The sequence below is a fragment of the Mauremys reevesii genome, linkage group 16, assembly GCF_016161935.1.
Source record: "Mauremys reevesii isolate NIE-2019 linkage group 16, ASM1616193v1, whole genome shotgun sequence".
In the NCBI taxonomy this organism is placed as follows: Eukaryota; Metazoa; Chordata; order Testudines; family Geoemydidae; genus Mauremys; species Mauremys reevesii.
The window spans coordinates 1,738,349-1,762,049 of record NC_052638.1 but is presented as its reverse complement, the minus strand read 5'-3'; the positions used below and the strand labels follow the sequence as shown (position 1 = coordinate 1,762,049).

At 54.6% G+C, this 23,701-nt stretch overlaps 1 protein-coding gene across 1 annotated transcript; it reads left to right on the top strand.

Moving 5' to 3' along the window:
- Positions 1–15,650: 15,650 nt before the first annotated feature.
- Positions 15,651–23,177, top strand: LOC120384610 (chymotrypsinogen A-like). Its single transcript, XM_039503575.1, has 7 exons — positions 15,651–15,702; positions 18,292–18,395; positions 19,135–19,220; positions 19,790–19,868; positions 20,597–20,777; positions 21,729–21,862; positions 22,883–23,177. The coding sequence occupies exons 1-7, from the start codon at positions 15,651–15,653 to the stop codon at positions 23,039–23,041; spliced, it is 795 nt and encodes a 264-aa protein (XP_039359509.1). The 3' UTR covers positions 23,042–23,177.
- The last annotated feature ends 524 nt before the right edge of the window (positions 23,178–23,701 follow it).

Below are 23,701 nucleotides of genomic sequence, written 5' to 3'. Positions count from 1 at the left end.
GCTGTTCCAGAACTTCACTCCTCTAATGGTTAGAAACCTTCGTCTAATTTCAAGTCTAAACTTCCTAGTGTCCAGTTTATATCCATTTGTTCTTGTGTCCACATTGATACTAAGCTTAAATAATTCCTTTCCCTCCCTGATATTTATACCTCTGATATATTTATAAAGAGCAATCATATCTCCCCTCAGCCTTCTTTTGGTTAGTCTGAACAAGCCAAGCTCTTTGAGTCTCCTTTCATAAGACAGGTTTTCCATTCCTCGGATCATCCTAGTAGCCCGTCTCTGAACCTGTTCCAGTTTGAATTCTTTCTTCTTAAACATGGGAGACCAGAACTGCACACAGTATTCCAGATGAGGTCTCACCATTGCCTTGTATAACGGTACTAACACCTCCTTATCTTTGCTGGAAATACCTCACCTAATGCATCCTAAAACCGCATTAGCTTTTTTAACAGCCATATCACATTGGCGGCTCATAGTCATCCTGTGATCAACCAGTACTCCAAGGTCCTTCTTCTCCTCTGTTACTTCCAACTGATGTGTCCCCAATTTATGACTAAAATTCTTGTTGTTAATCCCTAAATGCATGACCTTGCACTTTTCACTATTAAATTTCATCCTATTACTATTACTCCACTTTACAAGGTGATCCAGATCTTCCTGTAGGATATCCCAGTCCTTCTCTGTGTTAGCAATACCTCCCAGCTTCGTGTCATCCGCAAACTTTATTAGCACATTCCCACTTTTTGTGCCAAGGTAATAAATAAATAAATAAAACCATGTTGTATTTTGTCACAATTACCATTGACCTCAATGTCCTTAACTACTTTCTCCTTCAAATTTTTTTCCAAGACCTTACATACTACAGATGTCAAACTAACAGGCCTATAGTTACTCGGATCACTCTTTTTCCCTTTCTTAAAAATAGGAACTATGTTAGCAATTCTCCAGTCATACAGTACAACCCCTGAGTTTACTGATTCATTAAAAATTCTTGCTAATGGGCTTGCAATTTCATGTGCCAGTTCCTTTAATATTCTTGGATGAAGATTATCTGGGCCCTCTGATTTTGTCCCATTAAGCTGTTCGAGTTTGGCTTCTACCTTGGATGTTGTAATATCTACCTCCATATCGTCATTTCCATTTGTCATCCTTCCATTATCCCTAACCTCCTCATTAGCCTCATTAAAGACTGAGGCAAAGTATTTGTTTAGATATTGGGCCATGCCTAGATTATCCTTAACCTCCACTCCATCCTCAGTGTTTAGCGGTCCCACTTCTTCTTTGTTTTCTTCTTATTTATATGGCTATAGAACCTTTTACTATTCCAAGGTCCAACTCTACATGGCTTTTGGTCTTTCTCACTTCATCCCTACATGTTCTGACCTCAATAAGGTAGCTTTCCTTGCTAATCCCTCCCATCTTCCACTCCTTGTAGGCTTTCTGCTTTTTCTTAATCACCTCTCTGAGATGCTTGCTCATCATTGGTCTACAATGGTCTGCCTTTGAAATTTTTCCCCTTTCTTGGGATGCAGGGATGCAGGCTTCTGATAATTTCTGCAACTTTGACTTGAAGTAATTGCAGGCCTCCTCTGCCTTTAGATCCACAAGTTCTTCAGTCCAATCCACTTCCCTAACTAATATCCTTCTTTAAAGTTAGCCCTTTTGAAATAAAAAAACCCTAGTCCCAGATCTATTTTTCTTTATCCTTCCATCTAGTTTGAACTGAATGAGCTCATGATCTACAACCATGTCTTCTATGAGGTCCTCACTACTCACCAAAACCAAATCTAAAATGGCATCCCCTCTTGTTGGTTCTTCAACTACTTGGTGAAGGAGTCCATCAGCTATCGCATTCAGAAAAGTCTGAGCCCTATTATTATTACTAGCACTTGTTCTCCAGTCTATATCTGGGAAGTTAAAGTCTCCCATGATCACACAATTCCCATTAGTGTTTACTTCATTAAAAACATTAAAGAGGTCTCTATCCATATCCAGATTAGATCCCGGTGGTCTGTAGCACACCCCAAGCACTATCTCAGGGGAGGCTCTAGTAGTTTTCTTCCCCAATGTGATTTTTGCCCAGACGGACTCTCTCGTATCCATTCCATCCCTTCTTATTTCTTTACAGTCTACCTCATCATTGATATACAATGCTACTCCACCACCTTTGCCTTTATTTGTGTCTTTCCTAAACAGCACATAGCCTGCAATACCTGTACTCCAGTCATGACGACTATTCCACCATGTTTCTGTTATCCCTATAATATCCGGTTTCACTTCCTGCACCAGTAGCTCTAGTTCCTCCATTTTGTTTCCTAGGCTCCTCACATTAGTGTACAAACATCTTAATTTTTGCCGTTTGGCTTCACTGACATTTACCTGAATAGGCACAGACATTCTACCACCAGTATCACCTATTAGACTGGTATCCACACTACCCTTCCTCCTTATGTCCATTCGCATACCCACAACTGTATCCTTAATTTTTGCCATTTGGTTTCACTGACATTCTTTACCCGGTTAGGCACAGACATTCTACCACCAGCATCACCTATTAGACTGGTCTCTATACTACCCTTCCTCCTTATGTCCATTCTCCTGCCCACGGCTGCATCCTCTCTTAGTTTGTTTTCTTCCCTCTCAATGTTGAATTCCGGCATGGAGATTACCTGGACATCTCCCAACCATCTCCCCCAAATTCCTAGTTTAAAACTCTCTTAATCAGTTGTGCCAGCCTCCATCCTAGAAGTCTATTTCCCTCCTTACTCAGGTGAAGTCTGTCCTGAGAGAACAGTCGTCTGTCCATGAATGCTTCCCAGTGTCCATACATCCCAAAGCCCTCCTTATAGCACCACTGCCTGAGCCATCTGTTGATCGCCATAACCTTGTCACACCTTTGTTGCCCTTCTCTAGGAACAGGCAGAATCCCACTGAAGATCACCTGAGCCTCGATTTCCTTAAGCGTCTTCCCCAGTCTGGCATAGTCTCCCTTGATACGTTCCAGCGAGAATCTAGCCGTATCATTTGTTCCCACACGGAAGGACAATCAGCGGATTCTTTTCCACTCCCATTGGATCCTTTTCAGCCTCAGATCCACATCCCGTATCTTAGCCCCCGGTAGACAGCACACTCTTCTGTTCTCCGGATCAGCTCTAGTTACAGGTCTGTCTATTCTTCTCAGTAAGGAGTCCCCAATCACGTAGACTTGCCTTTTCCTGGTGACAGTGTGATTCTCCGGTCTATCCCCTGTTCTCTCTGGCTGCAAGTCCTCTTGATTCCTATTCACCCTTGCAGTCCTCTGTAACCCATCCCGTATCCTCCTGGGGCTCATGTTTGGTGTTGTCTCCATTGACTCTTCCCCTCTTCCTATAGGACTAGCTGCTCTTCTCTTCTTCCTTGCCCTCTCACCTTCAGTGACCACCTGCTGTGCCCCTTCTTCATTTTCCAACTCTGCAAACCTGTTCCTGAGCTCTATTTCTCCTTCACTGGCCCGTCTTTTCCTCTGCCTGGTTCTCTTAGTCACATGCTTCCACCGTCCACTTTCCTCACCCAGCAGTCTCCCCTCAGAGTTCTTTGGTCCTGTTTCCATCTGCAAGTCTGAGCTTATCCCTTCAGCCTCTTCATGTCTTTGTTCCATCATCCGCTCGAACCCTCTTCTACACTCTACCAGAGTTTCCACTTGCATCTCCAGTCCTCGGATCTTTTCTTCCATCAGCTTTATCAGGCGGCACTTCATGCAGACAAAACTCTTTTCAGGTACCCCCTCCAGGATCATGTACATGGTGCAGCTTCCACATCCAGTCATCCTCATTGTGTCTTTCACTGCTGCCTCTGTATCAGGCATAGCCTTCCCACCTAAATCCTGTTAGTCCAGGAAACACAAACCAAAACAAACCCCCAACAGGCCCCATAACACCGGCAGACCACCACCCACTCCCTTCACTAGGCTGTCAGTTCCTCTGTCTAGGTCTCTAAGTCTCCTCCGCAAACTCCCCCTGTAAACTCTCCTGTTTACAGCTCTGTTTGCTGGCTCCTGTGCCGCTGCAGCTGTCTATGCCGCTGCCTGACTGGCTGGCTACCTTTATAGGACCCCTAAGCAGGGAAGCCCCACCCCCTAAGCAGGGCTCTGCTTCTCTCCCAGCACCCTGCCCCTACCAGCCTCCACACATGCAAACTACAAAATACATGTAAGCAGAGTCAGGATGAGCTCTACCCTGACATCTGGTGGTGAATTATGGGGAGTGTGAAAAGGAATTTCAGGTATTTGCATTGGCACACCCACCCCACCTAGTATAGACCATGTCAGCCTGGGATGGTTATTTTGACAGCTCTGGGATCCCCAATTTCTTTGATATTGGGGCAGGAGGAATAAAGTGTTGTCACCCTGATTATGTGAATGAGGAACTATGAGACTGCGGAATGACAGAGATGTCTCAACATCAATTAAGTAGCACTTGCTAGACAAGGGACATGGGTGCCAAAACCCAGTGAAATGAGAGAGGTTGGGGACTGGTGTGTGTACCTAATAGTATGGGCCCCTTTTGAGGGTCTGGAATGCCAATTGCACATCTTCCTCTCTCCACTGTTGAAGAGCAGAGCTAATTTTGATTCCATTAGGAGTTTGTCTAGACACTGCTGAGCTGAATTCACCTTGGGCTAATGGTGCATCAGCAGTGGAGCTCCCCTACTACAAGCTGAAATCACTAAGAGAGCTAAGCTTACTGAGCAAGTGTAATGAAGGGTGAACAGAAGTTACAATATTGAGATACTGAAACAGAGCAAGTCTCAGTGATTTAAGCAAGAATTGGATTGATAGTGAAATTTACAAAGGCAGCAGGCTGAACAACTGTGGCTCATAACAAGCATCTTAATTGTTAATTAGCCAGTTATTCATAAAACTTTACTTATGAAGTTATATTAATAAAGTGAACAATTAAAAACAATTTCATTCATCAGTTCTACACTGCTCCCCACAAAGCCAGTCAGGACTCTGGGGAGCCTCCTCTCCCTTGGAGCAGACTGTCTCCAGGACAAGAAGCTCACACGGCTTCACCTTCATGGGTCTGACCTTGGAGCATTCAGCACCTCTGCCCCTCCGTGTGCTTCCCACAGCGAGTCTGCCCAGGTGGGGTCCTGGGGAAGCCAGAGGGTCCTGCACACACCCCAACTTCATCATCAGACGTGACTCTCAGCCAGCCAGTAAAACAGAGGTTTATTAGATGACAGGAACATGGTCTAAAACAGAGCTTGTAGGTACAGAGAATGGGACCCCTCAGCTGGGTCCATTCTGGGGCCCAGCAAGGCAGACCACCCCGTCTGCCCTCACTTCCTGTCCCCAGCCAGCTCCAAACTGAAAAACCCCCTTCAGCCTCTCCTTTCTGGCCTTTCTTTCTTTCCCGGGCCAGGAGTCTGTTTTTAGATACCATTAACTCTGGCTTGAATAGAGACTGGGAATGGCTGAGTCATTACACTACTTGCATCTATTTCCTTATGATAACTATCCTTACACCTCTGTCAACTGTCTCTAATTGACCATTTTGATTATCACTACAAAAGTTTTTTTTCCTGCTGATAAAAGGTCATCTTAATTAATTAGCCTCTTAGAGCTGGTATGGCATCTTCTCTGTATGTGTATATAGATACTCTTCTTATATGTTCCAGTCTACGCATCCGATGAAGTGGGCTCTAGCCCACGAAAGCTTATGCTCAAATAAATTTGTCAGTCTCTAAGAGTATGGCTACACTTGCAGCTGTACAGCACTGTGAGTTAAACCCGCCTTCAGAGAGCACAGTAGGGAAATCGCTGCAGTCTGTCCACACTGACAGCTGCCAGCGCACTGTCCTGGCCACGTTTGTGGTGCTTGCGGTGGCATTGGGAGCGGTGCATTATGGGCAGCTATCCCACAGCTTTCCCACAGAGCACCTCTTCCCATTCTGGTGCTGTGGGTTGTGGGAAAGGAGCGGGGGGTGCAGGGCATTCTGGGTCCTTTCCCAACGCCCCGTGATGCATCGCTTCACATCCCAGTAATCCCTGTGTTTCCGTCCACATTTCGCACCATCTTTCAATGGTTTCTGTGCAGCGCAATCTGTGTTTCATTTTGGTCTGTGGGAAATGGAGCCTGAACTGCTGAGGAGTATGCTGACGAGTCTCGCCAGCACATCACGTTTGGCAGTTGAGCTATTCCTTAAGATCCAAAGTAACAGTGAGGAGTCCGACGATGATAGCATGTCACATAATGCATACAACACGAAATTGCTTGTGGCATTCACAGACATGCTCAGCACCGTGGAATGCCACTTTTGGGCTCAGGAAACAAGCACTGAGTGGTGGGATCACATCATCATGCAAGTCTGGGATGACGAGCAGTGGCTGCAGAACTTTTGGATGAGAAAAGCCACTTTCATGGGACTGTGTGAGGAGCTCGCCCCGACCCTGCGGTGCAAGGACAGTGGAGAAGCAGGTGGCTATTGCAATCTGGAATCTGGCAACCTGTTTGGAGTGGGGAAGTCGACCACTGGAATCATGTTGATGCATGTTTGCTGGGCCATTAATCACATCCTGCTCAGAAGAACCGTGACCCTGGGGAATGTGCAGGACATTGTGGCTGGTTTGCACAAATGGGTTTCCCTAACTGTGGAGGGGCGATAGATGGGACGCATATTCCTATTCTGGCACCACCCCACCTAGCATCCGAGTACGTTAATCGGAAAGGGTATTTCTCTATGTTTCTCCAGGCACTTGTGGATCACCGTGGGCGTTTCATTGACATTTACACAGGCTGGCCCGGAAAGGTGCATGATGCACGCATCTTTCGGAACACTGCCCTGTTCAGGAAGCTGCAGGCTGGGACTTTTTTCCCCCAGAGTAGAAGATCACAGTAGGGGACATCGAAATGCCCATTGTGATCCTTGGAGACCCCTCTTACCCTTTAATGCCATGGCTCATGAAACCCTACACAGGGAGCCTTGACAGCAGCAAGGAATGGTTCAACTACAGGCTGAGCCATGCCGAATGACGGTGGAGTGTGCTTTTGGCCGTTTAAAGGGCCACTGGCGATCTCTGTATGGGAAGCTGGACCTGGCCGATGACAGCATTCCCGCGGTTATATCTGCATGCTGTACCCTCCATAATATTTGTAAAGGGAAGGGTGAAAGCTTCACTCAGGCATGGACCTCTGAGTTTCAACACCTGGAGGCTGAATTTGCACAGCCAGAGAGCAGGGCTATTGGAGGGGCCCAGCACAGGGCTGCAAGGATTAGGGATGCCTTAAGGGAGCAATTAGAGGCTGAAAACCAGCAGTAATGTCTGGTGCCTTGCACGGGAGTGAAGTGCAGTGGTTCCAGTGTTAGTAGGAATCTGCTTGCTAAGCTGACTTGCAGTGGCTGTTTCTTTCTTGGGCTAAGGTATCTTTTACTTTATGCAATAATTAAAGAATGTTTTCAAAGCCAAAAAATCCATTTATTGAAAAGAAACACAACTGTTTGGGAATCAGAAAGGGCAGGGGGGTGGGGTGGTGAAGGGTACAATCACAGAATTGCGTATGTCCTGTCTGGAATGCTGGGCAATGAGTGCTGCACTTCAGGATGGCTATGCTGCATGGTGATGGGGGTTGAGTGCAGAGGGTAAGGGTCGTAGTATTCAGAGCTGGGTGGTGAAGATACAAGTGTTGGAGGCAGCTGGTGGCGGTAAGAATCCGGATGTTGGGGAAAGTGGGTTAGAGGTGACATGGGGACACAAGGGAAAGAGTTTTGGGACAAGGGCTGCGTGGGGGAGGGCGGGCGCGGTAGTGCTCCCCCTGCATGGCTACGAACGCCTGGATAGAGTCCGCTTGCCGCTCCAGGATGCTTATCAGCTGATCTGTACTTTGCTGCCGATGCTCCTTGCTTTGCCGCCGGAGCGCTGTGTTTTCCTTGCGGATCCTGCTTTCGCTCTCCCTCCACTCCTGTGCTTTTTGATTCTCTGTAAGAGATTGCTGCATCACTGCTTGCAGCATGTCTCCTTTGCTTTTTTGCGGCCTCTTTCTGAGTCTTTGCAGCCTCTCGGCTGGTGATAACATGGACAGCTGAGATCTCAAGGTTGCATCTGTAAAGGAAAAATGCAACATTTAACAGAGGCCGCATTGTTTATACCAGACAGAGTAATGATTCCCCCGCACTTAAGGAGAGCACACACAGTCTACACGATAGCATAATTTTCCCATCCCAAAGAGCCGCACACAACCCACGGGAGCCCCAAAATGGTGAGTGAGGGGGACTGATTGTTTCAGGGCCGTACTGTCCTCTGGGTTTCTGTGCCTTGGGGAGAGCCAACAGCTGCAGGGGATACCTACATTTTCCACAGGAGTTTATCCTGGAAGATATCTCGCTGCTGAGGGTGACCTGGGAAGCAAGGGAGGGTCTTCTACTGCAATGCGGCTTCCGCCCTGGCCCATATGCAGCTTGCCTGTGTGCAGCAGTGGTCCCCCTGCCCCTCACGGCACAGTGGTGCAGACACGTTAGCCTGACTGGGACAAGGACCACAGTGGCTCTCCCAAGAAACCTGCGCAAGCGCATTGCCCACGTTCTGGATGAGACTTTCAAAGAGATTACAGAGGCCGATTACCACGATGTGATAGACCACATCAATGCGCTGTTCTGCATCTAGGCATGCATGCAGCCCTAACCCTCCTCTCCCAAAGAGCCTGCACCGAAAAAAATTCCTTCCCGAAAAAGGGCTGCTTACCAGGCAGGAACCTGCTCTTCTGTTTGTCCTCCACCAAGTACCGGCTGTTGCGACTGGCTACGTTCCTCCTGGCTCGAGAAGAGCTCCTGGCTGCATGGCTCCAGGGACTCTGGGGTTTCTCCCCACAGCCCAGCACCCTCAGTCCTGCTTTCCTCCTTCTCCGCCCCCCTCCGAAGTGTCCATGGTGGTGCTTGGAGTGGAGGTGGGGTCACCCCCAAGTATTGCATCCAGCTCTTTGTAGAATCAACAGGTCACGGGGGGAGCACCCAAGCGGCTGTTTGCCCTGTGGGCTTTGCAGTAGGCACTCCGCAGCTCCTTCACTTTAATCCTGCACTGCAGTGCATCCCAGTCATGGCCCCTTTCCATCATGGCCCTTGATATCTGCCCGAAGGTATCGTAATTCCTACAGCTGGAGTGCAGCGGGACTGAACAGCTTCCTCCCCACAAACACTGATGAGGTCCAGCAACTCGCCATTGCTCCATACTGGGGCTCACTTGGCACGTGGAGACATGGTCACCTGGAAGGATTTGCTGATAGCACTCCACACCTGGCTGAGCAAACAGGAAGGGGATTTTTAAAATTCCCGGGGAATATAAAGGGCAGGTCTGATGGTTGGTCACCTGAGGCCAGGGCAGTAGAGTTCAAACTGATGACCAGAGTGGCTAGAACAGGCATTGTGGGATACTTCCGAATACTTCTGGAGGCCAATCAGAGCGCATTGGGCGGCCACACTGGCACCATAGTGCAGCAGCAGCAGCGCAATACTCTTTATTCCTCTTGGGGAGGTTGATCTCCTGAGGTCCCTTCCAACCCTAATAATCTATGATTCTATGATTCTATGAGTACCAGTAGCGCTGTAGCCACGGAGACACAGCACTGTACGTGCCTTGCCAGTGTGGACAGGGAGTGAGGTACAGCGCTGTGGGTGGCTTTATTGCGCTGTAACTCGCAAGTGTAGCCAAGGCCTAAGGTGCCACAAGGACTCCTGTTCTTTTTGTGGATACAGACTAACACGGCTGCTACTCTGAAACCTGTCACTATGTGGATTGGAGTCTCCCAAAGTCCATTGTCAGTTAAGTGTTTCCTGACTGGGCACTTACTGAGAATAGTCCCTTCTCAAGAATCTCACCAAATGCTTCACTGAGGCTACTTAGAATCAAAACACATTGAGATGCAAGTACCTGGCCAATATTCATAACTTTAACTACAAAAATGATACACACATACAGACAGCATCATCATAACCAGCAAAGTAGAACCTTCTTATAGACACCTCACATGACAACCTTTGTATAATATTTGCTGCAAATATATGAGTGGTTGCAACAATGATCTATATGGTCATAGTTGATGTCAATAACATAAGAACATAAGAACATAAGAAAGGCCGTACCGGGTCAGACCAAAGGTCCATCTAGCCCAGTATCTGTCTACCGACAGTGGCCAATGCCAGGTGCCCCTGAGGGAGTGAACCTAACAGGCAATGATCAAGTGATCTCTCTCCTGCCATCCATCTCCATCCTCTGACGAACAGAGGCTAGGGACACCATTCTTACCCATCCTGGCTAATAGCCATTTATGGACTTAGCCACCATGAATTTATCCAGTCCCCTTTTAAACATTGTTATAGTCCTAGCCTTCACAACCTCCTCAGGTAAGGAGTTCCACAAGTTGACTGTGCGCTGCGTGAAGAAGAACTTCCTTTTATTTGTTTTAAATCTGCTGCCTATTAATTTCATTTGGTGACCCCTAGTTCTTGTATTATGGGAATAAGTAAATAACTTTTCCTTATCCACTTTCTCAACATCACTCATGATTTTATATACCTCTATCATGTCCCCCCTTAGTCTCCTCTTTTCCAAACTGAAGAGTCCTAGCCTCTTTAATCTTTCCTCATATGGGACCCTCTCTAAACCCCTAATCATTTTAGTTGCTCTTTTCTGAACCTTTTCTAGTGCTAGAATATCCCCTTTGAGGTGAGGAGACCACATCTGTACACAGTATTCGAGATGTGGGCGTACCATGGATTTATATAAGGGCAATAATATATTCTCAGTCTTATTCTCTATCCCCTTTTTAATGATTCCTAACATCCTGTTTGCTTTTTTGACCGCCTCTGCACACTGCGTGGACATCTTCAGAGAACTATCCACGATAACTCCAAGATCTTTTTCCTGACTCGTTGTAGCTAAATTAGCCCCCATCATGTTGTATGTATAGTTGGGGTTATTTTTTCCAATGTGCATTACTTTACATTTATCCACATTAAATTTCATTTGCCATTTTGTTGCCCAATCACTTAGTTTTGTGAGATCTTTTTGAAGTTCTTCACAATCTGCTTTGGTCTTAACTATCTTGAGTAGTTTAGTGTCATCTGCAAACTTTGCCACCTCACTGTTTACCCCTTTCTCCAGATCATTTATGAATAAATTGAATAGGATTGGTCCTAGGACTGACCCTTGAGAACACCACTAGTTACCCCTCTCCATTCTGAGAATTTACCATTAATTCCTACCCTTTGTTCCCTGTCCTTTAACCAGTTCTCAATCCATGAAAGGACCTTCTCTTTTATCCCATGACAGCTTAATTTACGTAAGAGCCTTTGGTGAGGGACCTTGTCAAAGGCTTTCTGGAAATCTAAGTACACTATGTCTACTGGATCCCCCTTGTCCACATGTTTGTTGACCTCTTCAAAGAACTCTAATAGATTAGTAAGACACGATTTCCCTTTACAGAAACCATGTTGACTATTGCTCAAGAGTTTATGTTTTTCTATGTGTCTGACAATTTTATTCTTTACTATTGTTTCAACTAATTTGCCCGGTACCGACGTTAGACTTACCGGTCTGTAATTGCCAGGATCACCCCTAGAGCCCTTTTTAAATATTGGCGTTACATTAGCTAACTTCCAGTCATTGGGTACCGAAGCCGATTTAAAGGACAGGTTACAAACCTTGGTTAATAGTTCCGCAACTTCACATTTGAGTTCTTTCAGAACTCTTGGGTGAATGCCATCTGGTCCCGGTGACTTGTTAATGTTGAGTTTATCAATTAATGTCACAAGCCCTTGCTGCAGATCAAGCCCATTACATCTTGTCCTGCCTTCAGTGGCCTTGGAGAACCATTGATCACCATCCTGTTTGTAACAGACCGTAACATAGTTGGACTGTTATCCGGTCCCCACCTTTTCCCACCCGCTGCTGCCCAGCTCCTCCCCCTCGCCCCCAGCACCTCCCACCCGCTGCTGCCCAGCTCCTCCCCCTCGCCCCCAGCACCTCCCACCCGCTGCTGCCCAGCTCCTCCCCCTCGCCCCCAGCACCTCCCACCCGCTGCTGCCCGGCTCCTCCCCCTCGCCCCCAGCACCTCCCACCCGCTGCTGCCCGGCTCCTCCCCCTCGCCCCCAGCACCGCCCCCCCGCTGCTGCGCGGCTCCTCCCCCTCGCCCCCAGCACCTCCCACCCGCTGCTGCCCGGCTCCTCCCCCTCGCCCCCAGCACCTCCCACCCGCTGCTGCCCGGCTCCTCCCCCTCGCCCCCAGCACCTCCCACCCGCTGCTGCCCAGCTCCTCCCCTCGCCCCAGCACCTTCCACCCGCTGCTGCCCAGCTCCTCCCCCTCGCCCCCAGCACCTCCCACCCGCTGCTGCCCGGCTCCTCCCCCTCGCCCCCAGCACCTCCCACCCGCTGCTGCTCGGCTCCTCCCCCTCACCCCCAGCACCTCCCACCCGCTGCTGCTCGGCTCCTCCCCCTCGCCCCCAGCACCTCCCACCCGCTGCTGCCCAGCTCCTCCCCCTCGCCCCCAGCACCTCCCACCCGCTGCTGCCCGGCTCCTCCCCCTCGCCCCCGGCACCTCCCACCCGCTGCTGCTCGGCTGTTCAGTGGCTGGTAGGAAGTTCTGGGGGGAAGGGGGAGGAGCAAGGGCAGGAAGAGGCAGAGTGAGGGTGGGGGTGCTCTGGGGAGGGGGCAGAATGGGGCAGGAAGAGGTGGGGCAGGGATGGGGCCTTGGGAAAGAGTGGAGTGGGGGTGGGACATGGGGCAGAGGGGAGTCAAGCCCCCTGGGGAAATCAGAAATTCAACACCTCTGCCCCCCTACTCCCTATGCCCAATGCCCCCCCAAGACTCCCCCAATAATGCCCAGTGCCCTGCACAACATTATCACTGCCCAGCACCACCAGGCCCTCAGGGGTGGGAGGGATAGCTCAGTGGTTTGAGCATTGGCCTGTTAAACCCAGGGGTGTGAGTTCAATCCTTGAGGGGGCCACTTAGGGATCTGGAGCAGAAATTGGTCCTGCTAGTGAAGGCAGGGGCTGGACTCAATGACTTTTCAAGGTCCCTTCCAGCCTTAGGAGATTGGTTTATTACCTTTTTTTTTTATTACAGCTCCACAGAGAACTGCCCCCCCCCCCCCTAACCCCCCCTCCTACCCCCCCACAGACACACACAGATCCTCCCTGCCCTCACAGCCCAGCACCTCCCACCCCCCCCTCCCCTCACTCACCCTGCTCCCCACTCACCGGTCACCAGCATCCAGCCCTGACTGTGTGTGCCAGGCAGAGGCAGGCCAGCGCAGCAGCGCAGCGCAGGCAGCAGGGAATAGCTCAGGCCCAGCTCCGGCCCGCCAGGAGCCAGGCCAGGCCAGGCAGCCCCTGCCCTCCCCTCCCCTCTCCCTTCTGGGCTGGGGCCTGGCCAAGCCCTCCCTCCCACCCCACCCTCCCTGCTGGCTGGCTGCAGGGCCCAACTGGGCAGGAGACTGCAGCAGCAGGGGCCCAGAGGGAGGCAGGAGGCAGGGTGGGTGGCACCAGGGGGGGGGGGGCAGAGGGGGCCAGCCGGGCAGGCTGGCTGCAGGCTGGGCTAGTGGGGAGGGCAGGTGAGCAGGGGGTGGTCTGCACAGAGCAGAGCAAGCTGGGGCTCCTCCTCATGGGCGGCGGCCCCTCCATCTCCACCCATGCCATTGTTAACCCCAGCAGAGCCTTCCCTCCCCCTCCCGTGCCCCCCCCCCCCCCCCCCCCTCCCCCCCCCCTCCCCCCTGCTGGGGAGGCAGGGGGCTGCTGGGGGGGCTGCCCAGCAGTGGCTAGTGCAGACTGATTCCTGCCCTGCCTGCCCAGGCTGGCAGGCCAGGCCGGCTGCTGCAGGAAGTCACGGTCACGGAGGTCACAGAGTCACACAAACTCATTAGCAGTATTATTATAGCAGTTAGTATTACAGCAGCGCCCCCAGCCAGGGCCAGGCACCTTTGTTGTACATTATTTATTAGTGTATTACAGTAGTGTATATAGTGGGTGGTAGCCCAGGGTGTGGGAGCTGGCTGTGCTGGGAGCTGGGTGCTGCCAACATGGTGTTCACTGGCCCACTTCCATGGCATGGCGGCCCCAGATGGCGCTAGGGCGCTAGACTCAAAAAAAGCTAACCTGCCCCCCCAAAATCTGCCGGCCCGCCGCCTTTGGAAAACCCCCACTTCCTCAGCCTGGCCTTCCCGTCCCCCCTCCCAGGTCAGAGAGAGACTGGGGCTGGTGTGAGCCAGGTGGTGAGCCAGTGCCTGGGTGTGTTTGGTGGTAGCTTGTACCTGTAGCTAGGTCAGGTAGATTGCCTTGCCCAACAGATGCCCCAGGCCTGGGTGCAGGGCGCAGCTTGCGAGGCCAGAAGGGTCTAAGGAAAGCGGGGGGAGGAGGGTCAAGGACCCAGCGAGGGGAAGGGACTGCCCTGGGCCATGCAGCAGGTTGGTGGCTGAGCAGGGATAGAGCCCAAGTCTGCGGGGTCCAGGCAGTGCCCACAGCTGCTTGGCCATGCTGCCCCATCGAAGGCTGGGAGGGAGCACGTCTGAGGGCTGCTGGCTCCGTCCCGCTGGCAGGGAGCTGGTGCGCCAGGCCCGCTGGGTGTGAGAAGCACTGTGCAGGGAGGCAGGTGTTGGTGTGAAGGCCGGGAGCGGTATCTCATCCCTGCTGCCTGTGGACCACAGGTGTGCGCTGCACGCTCGATAAGGCTGGGAAAGGCAGCTGCTTCCGACAGCAGCAGGGTCAGCACAGGAGAAGAGTTTATCGGCCATGCCCTGGCAATTTGGTGACTCAGGCACAGGGAGCGTGGGGATGGGGTGACAGAGGTGCAAAAGGAGGAGAGCTCCCCTTCCCCAAACGCCCTCCATCAGGGACGGGCCCAAGCCACAGCACCCTGGCCTAGCACTGCAGAACTGACCTTGCTGGCTGGGGGCTGTGATATCAACCGGCACCATTTCCCCTCCTGGGCGCTATGAAGGCTGGGCCGAGCGCCCCAAAAGGTCCCTGGGGCTGGCCCAGGCCTGCCCCGTCAGAGGTGTTGGGGGGGGGTGCACTGCCGGTGGCACCCCCATGCAATGCAGCCTGCTAGAGGGGCAGTGCTGTAAAGAGAATGCAAGGGGCGCCTCAGCTCTCTCCAGGCATGGGTCGGGGTGTCTAGTTTCCTGCGGTGAGAACCCTGCCCACCCAGATGAGTCCAGGCCCTGCCTGGGCCCCCGAAGCAGCTGATTGTGATGCTCAATGGAATGGCAGGGGGGAGCAGATTGGGGGAGGCTCTGGTGTTCCCTTTCGCACTGAGCCGCCAGCAGGGCACATGCAGAGTCACACACCAATGCAAAGGAAAAGCCTGTTTTCCTCCTGGAAACGGGCCACGTTCGGCGCCCTTCTGATGGCAGCTAACCCCTCTCTTTGCCACAGGAGCCAGCCTGGAAAGCAAACCAGCTGCCCTGCTTCTAAAAATACATCCACTTCAGGAAAAAAGTGCCCACGACTCCTGCCAATAGGGTAATCAATCGTGGTATCACGGGGGGGGGGCATGTTTGCCTTGCAGCAGATGTTCCCATGGCCCCCAGCCCCCTCACTGGCCCTACTGTGACCCACACTGGCATTGGGGATAAAAGACCTGCAGCCTCGTCTGCACGCCTCAGCCTCGTTGCTAGCATGGCTGCTCTGTGGCTGCTCTCCTGCCTGGCGCTCCTCGGCGCCGCTCATGGTAAGCCAGGCGGGTCCTTCTGAGCTTGAGCTGCAGAATTCATTAGACGACAGCCTCATCCGGGCTCAGGAGGCCCTGTGTGGGGACATAGCAGCACATACTGTGCTGGTCAAGCTGGGAGCTAGAGAGACGCCCGGGGCTGGCTGTGTCCAGCTGGAAGGCAGTGTGGCATAGGAGATAGAGCACTGTATTGGGACTTAGGAGATGTGTGTTCTATTCCTGACTGTGCTGCTGGGTGACCTTGGGCATTGCACTTCCCTGCTCTGTGCCTCAGTTTCCCCTCTAATGATCCTTTGTAAAGGGCTTTGATCTTGCTTGATTAAAAGCCCTTGAGTCCTGAATCTGCTGCTATTGCACTTGTCGGCAGCCAAAATGCTGCACCAGGATGGTTTAGTCCAGGCCAGTTTGGCTAGTTACTTTGTGCCTCCTTCAGTGCCCCTCTGTGTGCTTAAAAAAGACAATAGTCTTCAGTGTCGTCTCTAAAATGTTGTGAGGGGTGTTGCTGTGGGCTGTTAAGCAGCTGCTATGTTCCACACCAGAGCTGGCTGCATTTCAACAGCAGGCCAAGCAATGGGTAATGTCTGCTGTAACAGCAGCAGTGAGTGCTGTAGATAAGGGTGCCAATCTCACCACCTGCCTGCAGCCTGGTGCAGTAACTCTCTGGAGCTCACTCTGGGCAGCTGGAATAGCCTAGGTTTGGCTTCTGCCTGGTGGTGAACTGTGGGAAAGTGGCTCAGCTGCTTTCAGGCGTGCAGAGTGGGGTATAAATACAAGGTTCTTGCTGTAAACAGCCTTTCTGTGACCAGCATGAATGGCTGGGAGCTGGCAGGTGAAATGTGGCAGTGAAATATTCCCCACTGGCCGTGTCTGCACTCGCATTGTGCTTAATACCGGGGCGAGGGTTAAAATGCTACCATCCAGGCTCCCACAGCGCTGCTATTGCTGGTGACGCAGCAGGGGTGGGAGTGGACCAGCGGGAACGATTCTAGCGTGGCCAAGAGCACTCAGGCTGGGAATGGGCTTGGCGTGGAGCCAATCGTGATTGTGTCCTGCTCCCCTTTCATCAGCTGTGTGGCCCTTACACCCCAAATACTGCGCTCAAGTGTGTGAATGCAGCCGGGAGGCAGCCACGTGCACAGGGGAGCCTGTGCTGCACATGAGGCTGCTGGACACCAGCCTGCACTGAGCATGTGCCAGAGATTACTTTCCCCTCTGAACTATTCAAAAGTGCTCAGGCAGGAGTGCCTGGGTGTGCTGAGTTGAGCAGGACCTCCCGGGGCCCAGCTACCTGCTGCTTGGCTGTGGCGTGGGGGCTGCTGGGCTTTCTCATGGGAGCTGTGCTCCTAGTTGCTCTGCAGCTGGGCCAGTCAAGCTCCTTCGACTGCAAGGCGAGGGACTGCTCTGGCTGACCCCCCAGGCACGTGGCACAGGCTGCTCTGGGGCTGCCTAGCTACACCCGGCCAGCCTAGGGCATTGACCAGCAGCTCTTACCCTCCCTGGCCTGGGCCCCTGTGTCACCTGCCATTCTGATCGGGTGAGATTTGCCACAGAAGAACGGCCATACTGGGTCAGTAGCCCAGTATCCTGTCTTCCAACAGCAGCTGGGCCAGGTGCTTCAGAGGGAATGAACAGAACCAGGCAATTAGCAAAGGATCCACCCTCAGCTGGCCAGCCCCCAGCTTCAAGCCAACAGAGCATGCGGTTGCATCCCTGCCATCCTGGCTAATAGCCATCGATGGACCTATCCTGCATGAACTTATCTAGTTCTTTTTGGAATCCTGTTATAGTCTTGGCCTGCACAACATTCTCTGGCAAAGAGTTCCACAAGTTAACTGCGCGCTGTGTGAAGAAATGCTTCCTTTTGTTTGTTTTAAATCTGCTGCCTATTCATTTCACTTGGTGACCCCGGTTTGTATGTTAAATGAAGGGGTAAATAACACTTCCCTATTCACTTTCTCCGCACCAGTCATGATTTTATAGACCTCTAGCATATCCCCCCCCCCACCCTCCACCCCAGTCATCTGTTTTCCAGGCCTCACCCGGAAAGTTCCATACCCCTCATCATTTTTGTTGCTCTTCTCTGTATCTCTTCCTATTCTACGGCAGCTTTTTTGAGAGTATTCAAGGTGTGGATGTACCATGGATTTATATAGCATTTTCTGTCTTATTAGTTATCCCGTTCTTAATGACTCCCAACATTCTGTTCGCTTTTTTGGCTGCCTCTGCACATTGAGTGGATGTTTTCAGAGAACTATCCACAATGACTCCAAGATCTCTTTCATGAGGGGACCAGCTAAGTTAGACCCCATCATTGTGTATGTATATACACTAGATGCACAGATGCCACAGGGGTCAGTGATGCTGCAGGGTGCCAGGCCATGACACCCAGACAGGGTCTCTGGGTTTTCATTCTGAATAGGAAGGTGTGTGGCCACAATCTCACACTCCTCCGCATAACCCCTTCTGGGCCAGGCTCTGGCAATCATGCCGCCAGCCGGCACTGCCCACGCTCTCGCCAGGCTGCAGGTGGGAGAACGGGTGCCAGTGGGGAATGGGTGGAGACCCAGGCTGACTCCCTTTCCCTGCCAGGCTGTGGTGTGCAGAAAATCCAGCCCATCATCAGCGGCTATGCCCGCATTGTGAATGGTGAGGAGGCGGTTCCGGGATCCTGGCCCTGGCAGGTCTCCCTGCAGGTAAGGAGGGTGGGGAAGTCTCTCTGTTGGTGCTGGGTGCCCTAGCTACTCCCTTCACGGCCCCTCTCCCCCCCGGGTGACCTGAACTCTTTCCTCGCTTGGCTCGGCCCCCATGGCTCTGTCCCAGCTTCAAGCCCTGCCCCCATCAGGGCCAGCTCCAGGCACCAGCAGAGGAAGCACATGCCTGGGGCGGCACATGCTAAGGGTGGCATTCCCTCCAGTCTTGGGGTGGCTCAGTCCGAGCAGCTTTTTTTTTTTTTTTGCTTGGGGCAGCAAAAACGGTCGAGTCGGCCCTGGCCCTCATTTCCCAAGCCCAGCTTCCCCCTTTCAGCTCCCAGCGGCCGTGCTGCAGCCCAGACGCTGGGGATGAGCTCGTGGGAAGAGTGGCTGCTGGGCTGTCCTACCTCCACCCCATGGCACACTCTGGGGGAGTTATGAGCCTGTGGCTGCCCATGACAAGCACAGGCCCGTGTAGCTCTGGCAGTAGTGGCTTCTGCTCATAGAAGCAGAAGTGCCAGATTCAGTCCCTGCTGCCAGTGACCTTCTGGGGAGGCTGCAGGGAGTTTGTGGCTGAGGCCAAGGGACGGCGCCCTCCTAGCTGCCCAGGGCCATGCCTGAGCTGGGCACTGTAATTGTTTTCAGTGTGGCTCGACCTTGCGGGCAATATCCGGGGGCACGGGCCCTGGGGCAGAGGGGCATTTCTAGGGCCTTACAGTCTCCCCCTGGTTGGCAATTGCAGCAGTCGGCGACAAACAGCTGGCACTTCTGTGGCGGCTCCCTGGTCAGCGAGCGCTGGGTGGTGACAGCTGCGCACTGTGGAGTGACGTGAGTGGGGACCCCCCTGGGGATGGGTTGGGGGGGGGCATAGCAGCCTGTCTGGTGCCGCCTGAGGGGTCGATGGGCCCCAGCCAGGCTCCAGCCCCAGCCATGGAGATGTCACCTCCCCTTGCCCTTTGAGATCACACCTAGTGCCCGGACGATTGTTCCTGCCCCCACCCCGTAATGCAGGGCTGTCCCCAGCATGCCAGGCTGAATGGGCTAACCCAGCAAACAGACCAAGGGGAAAACTGTGCCTGGTCCAGCCAGGTCGCTGCCCGCATGGAAGGCCCCAGCTGTGTGCAGGGGAAGGCTCCCTCTGCATGGGTGGACAGCCCCGGGTGCACCTGGGCACTAGCCCCAGGCAGGCAGGAACCCCCGCTGCATGGCCGAGTGCACCAGCTACAGCTCATGGGCCCAATGGCATGTCAGGGAGTACCGACAGGATCAGCAGGGAAGGGGCTAGCTTGGCACCACTGGCTGCTAGCTCCCCATCCCACAGTGCCCCACACATCGCCCTTCGCTGGGGGTGAGCCCAGCTCTCCCTGGACACTAACTGCCTTCTCTTCCGGCCCCAGAAAATCCAACGTGGTGGTGCTCGGGGAACACGACCGCAGCTCCTCCCAAGAGACAGTGCAGAAACTGGCCATCCAGCAGGTGGGTGAGCGCTTGCTTGGTGCCGACCCACTGCAGGTGGGGGAGCCTGGCACAGATGCTGAGCCTCTGGGTACAACCCCACAGTGGGTGCCATGAGCCCCCAGGGTTGCTGTCTGCTCGCTGCCCCTGTGCAGCCCTGCTCTGCAGAGTGAGCTCTCCGGTGGTGAGATGGGGACCAGCTGGGAACTCCCATGTGTTCCAGGCCTGGGGGCATTGTGCCAGCACCACAGCCAGCTGGGGGAGCCCAGCTGGGGCAGCTGCCCCTGCAGGGGTACAATGGGGGGGTCCCCTCCAGAGCCACACAATTGTGCCAGCCACTGCAGTGTCAGGCGATGGCCCTGTCTCCCCTGCCCTCTGCTGGGCACAGCCTGGCCCCCCAAGGGATCTGACTGCTGCCCTGCTCCAGCCATGTGAGGAGTGCCGCTGAGTCCGCACACAGCCTGTGCCCCACAGGCCCCGGTGCCCTCCTGAGAGACTGCAGCTCCCAGCAGCCCTCTCTGGGTGCAGCAGGCCCTGGGAGCGGTGGGAGGTTGCCTGCCACATGCTGCCTGCTGGCTCTAAGGAGTGGGCTCAGCGCTGCCCCAGGCCTGGTGATGCCAGCTGGGCTCAGTGCCCGCTAAATGTACCCTAGCCAGGTGCCATGGCAACGGGGCCCATGTGAGCACCCCCACCGTGGGGGAGGGGTAGCTGCAGGGACCTGTCCTCATGGGCCTATGTCTCTGCTGCAGGTTTTCACACACCCGCAGTATAACTCCAACACCATCAATAATGACATCGCGCTCATCAAGCTGGCCAAGGCCGCGGAGCTGGGCAGCACTGTGTCCCCGGTGTGCCTGGCAGCTGCCGGGGAGCAGTACCAGAGCAGCCAGCGCTGCGTCACCACCGGCTGGGGCAAGACCCGCTACAACGGTACGTCCGCCTGGCGCTGCGGGGAGTGGAGCCCGCATGGCCTTAGGGTTTGGCTGTGACAGTCCCTGGAGCTGGGTCACTCACATGCATTGCGGGGTAGGGCCCGGGGCTGGGAATCACGAGATCAAGGCCGGTTAGTTACCCACCTTATGCCTCAGTAGCCCACCTGTGGGCGGGGACAGTAATGCTGACGTACCCAGCTGGGTGGCTGTGCACAGTGGTGATTGCAAGGCACATTCAGCGTGGGGAATGAGAGATGCCCCGCCCTGGCAGTACTGAGCTGTCAGCCCCCTGGGGTTCACACCCGCATTGGTATCCCCACTCCCCCGTGCGCAGAGCACTCCCTGGGGGGAGGTGTGAGAAAACACTTGGCTCTGTTCCTGTCACCAGCCGGCCTGGCCCGAGCCCCTTCTACGCAGGTGGTGAGACCCAGACTGTGGCCCTTCTCTAGTGATGTGTCTGGTCTAGACCCAGTGTGCCAGGTGCCCACCAAGAGCCACCCATGGGCGCACCATCGGCCCTTGAGGCAGTCGTGCACTGGGGCATTGGCAGAGCAGGGCTGGAGCTGGCCGTGGGTGGAGCTAACTCCTAGCATGCAAAGCACTGACTGGCCAGCTGGCAGCCTGCCCATGAGCCCACCGCCGCCAGGCTGCTGGGGGATGCTGCTTGGGCAGGCCTGGCCAGCTCACCGGGTGTGGGCAGGGGAACGTGAGCCAGGGCAAGTGGGGGATTGTTAGGAGCAGGGGATGCCCAGCCCCACTGAGGAGCCAGGGAGAAGGGGTCCGTGCCTCGGTAGCAGGACGGGCTGGTCGCGGGGGGCTCATGTGCAGCTCACCTGTTCCATAGGGCGTGTTCAGCAGCGCACCCAGCTCCCACGTGTGGCACAGGCCGTGCGCCATGCCATGTGGCCACTCCGTGGCGTGCAGCCCTGACCCTGCCCTCTCTCCGCAGCTTTAAGCACCCCAAGCAAACTGCAGCAGACGGTGCTGCCCCTGCTGACTAATGAGGAGTGTAAAAACTACTGGGGTAACAACATCCTGGACTCAATGATCTGCGCTGGAGCAGCCGGCTCCTCCTCCTGCATGGTATGGCCCCAGGGCTGGGGCTGCCCCGCTGGCCAGCCTCCTTCCACCCCCAGCGCAGGCTCGCGCCCTCTGTGGCCGCTCTGCCCCTCTACTAGCCCTATGGCCTTGCCATACACGGCTACCTTGCTTGAGCCCTGCCGTGGTCTTCTGCTCCCATCCGGGGGTGTGGGGAGGGGGGCAGGGCCGCCCAGAGGGCGGGGCAAGTGGGTCCTTTGCTCGCTCCGGGGGCCCCAGAAAACTCTCGCGGGGCCCGGGCCCCCGGAACTTCTTCCGCTCCGGGTCTTCGGCGGCGGGGTGTGTGTGTGTGTGGTCTTTCCGCCCTGGACCCACCACCAAGTGCCAAGTCTTTAGTGGTAATTCTGCGGCGGGAGGCCCCGCCGCGGGTCTTCGGGGCACTTCGGCGGAGGCGGGGGGGGGGTCTTTCCGCCCTGGACCCACCACCAAGTGCCAAGTCTTTAGTGGTAATTCTGCGGCGGGAGGCCCCGCCGCGGGTCTTCGGGGCACTTTGGCAGCGGGTCCCGGAGCAGAAGGATCCCTGCCGCCAAATTACTGCCAAAGCAGGGGCCACCTGCTGCCGAAGACCCCAGGCCCCCTGAAACCTCTGGGCGGCCCTGGTGGGGGGAAGGGCATAGTGATCCCTCGCGGGGTGCGAGACCCTCATGCCTGTTGCATGGGCCCATAGAGGCATTGCCCAGAGCAGACTGGCCCAGTCATTGCTGCTTGGCTAGGACGGTGCCTGTGGCCCAGGGGAAGCAGGGGAGCGCGAGCTCTTGGCCATGGCTCCCCATCTTGGGGGCACCAGGCCAGGGAGAATGACAGTCCAGGGCCAGGGTTCTTGTCCCTCGGGGAGCAAAGGCAGGCACTCTGCCATGGGCAGCTCCTCCCCAGCGTGGCACAAGAGGGGCCCACGTTGGGAGGATTCCTGGCAGGGGGTCTGGGCAAGGAGCTGGCACTGGAGGGCATGGTGCCCAGCTCTCTGAAGCCCTGGCAGCTGAGCCTGCATCTCCATCTGCTTTGCAGGGTGACTCCGGTGGCCCCCTTGTCTGCAAGAACGGAGTCTGGTATCTGGTGGGCATTGTGTCCTGGGGTAGCAGCCGCTGTGCCACCACCTCGCCAGGCGTCTATGCCCGTGTGAGCCTGCTACGCCCATGGATCGACAGCATCATGGCCAACAACTGAGCCTGTCGAGGGGCTCCTAGTGGCTAGGCCCCAGCTCGGCGGCTGCGGCTCTGCATCCTTCTCTCGCCGCGGGTGACCTAGTTCCACCTGGCTCAGACGCAGCTCCACGGCCTTCCAATAAAACTCTTCTGCAGCATGGTGCCTCTGAGTTCCTGCCATCTTCAGGGCACCAGCACGCTGTGTCCACGGGCCCGGGCACAGCCTGGGCACATGCCAGCTGCAGCTGACCCCGCAGGGGGCGCTCACACCCACCACGCCCAGGTGAAGCCGCCTTTAAGTTCCCTGCCCCTCAACTGAGCTTTGTGCCCATGGCCAGGTGGCCAGCCAGGCTGTGGCCACTGGCGTGGAGCTGGGGAAGCTGCTCCATGAGGGAAGGGGGGGAAAATCTTCCAGCAGCATCGCATGAGCCCCAGCCTGGCTAGGAGGCCCCCCCACGGAGAGCCCAGTGGGGCACAGGGTTATCAGGGGCCATCTAGGTCTCGGATGCACTAGAGACATGAACCCGGCCTAGCGCCCTTGGCTAGTGCATCCCCCCCAGCCAAGCCGCTGTCTGAGCCCTCTCCCAGGCTTGCCTCCCCCCATGGAGCTAGTCACAGCTCCCGCCATGCACTGCATGCTGGGAGATCCCCCCCCCCCCCAGTGTGTGTGGGGTAACTGAGG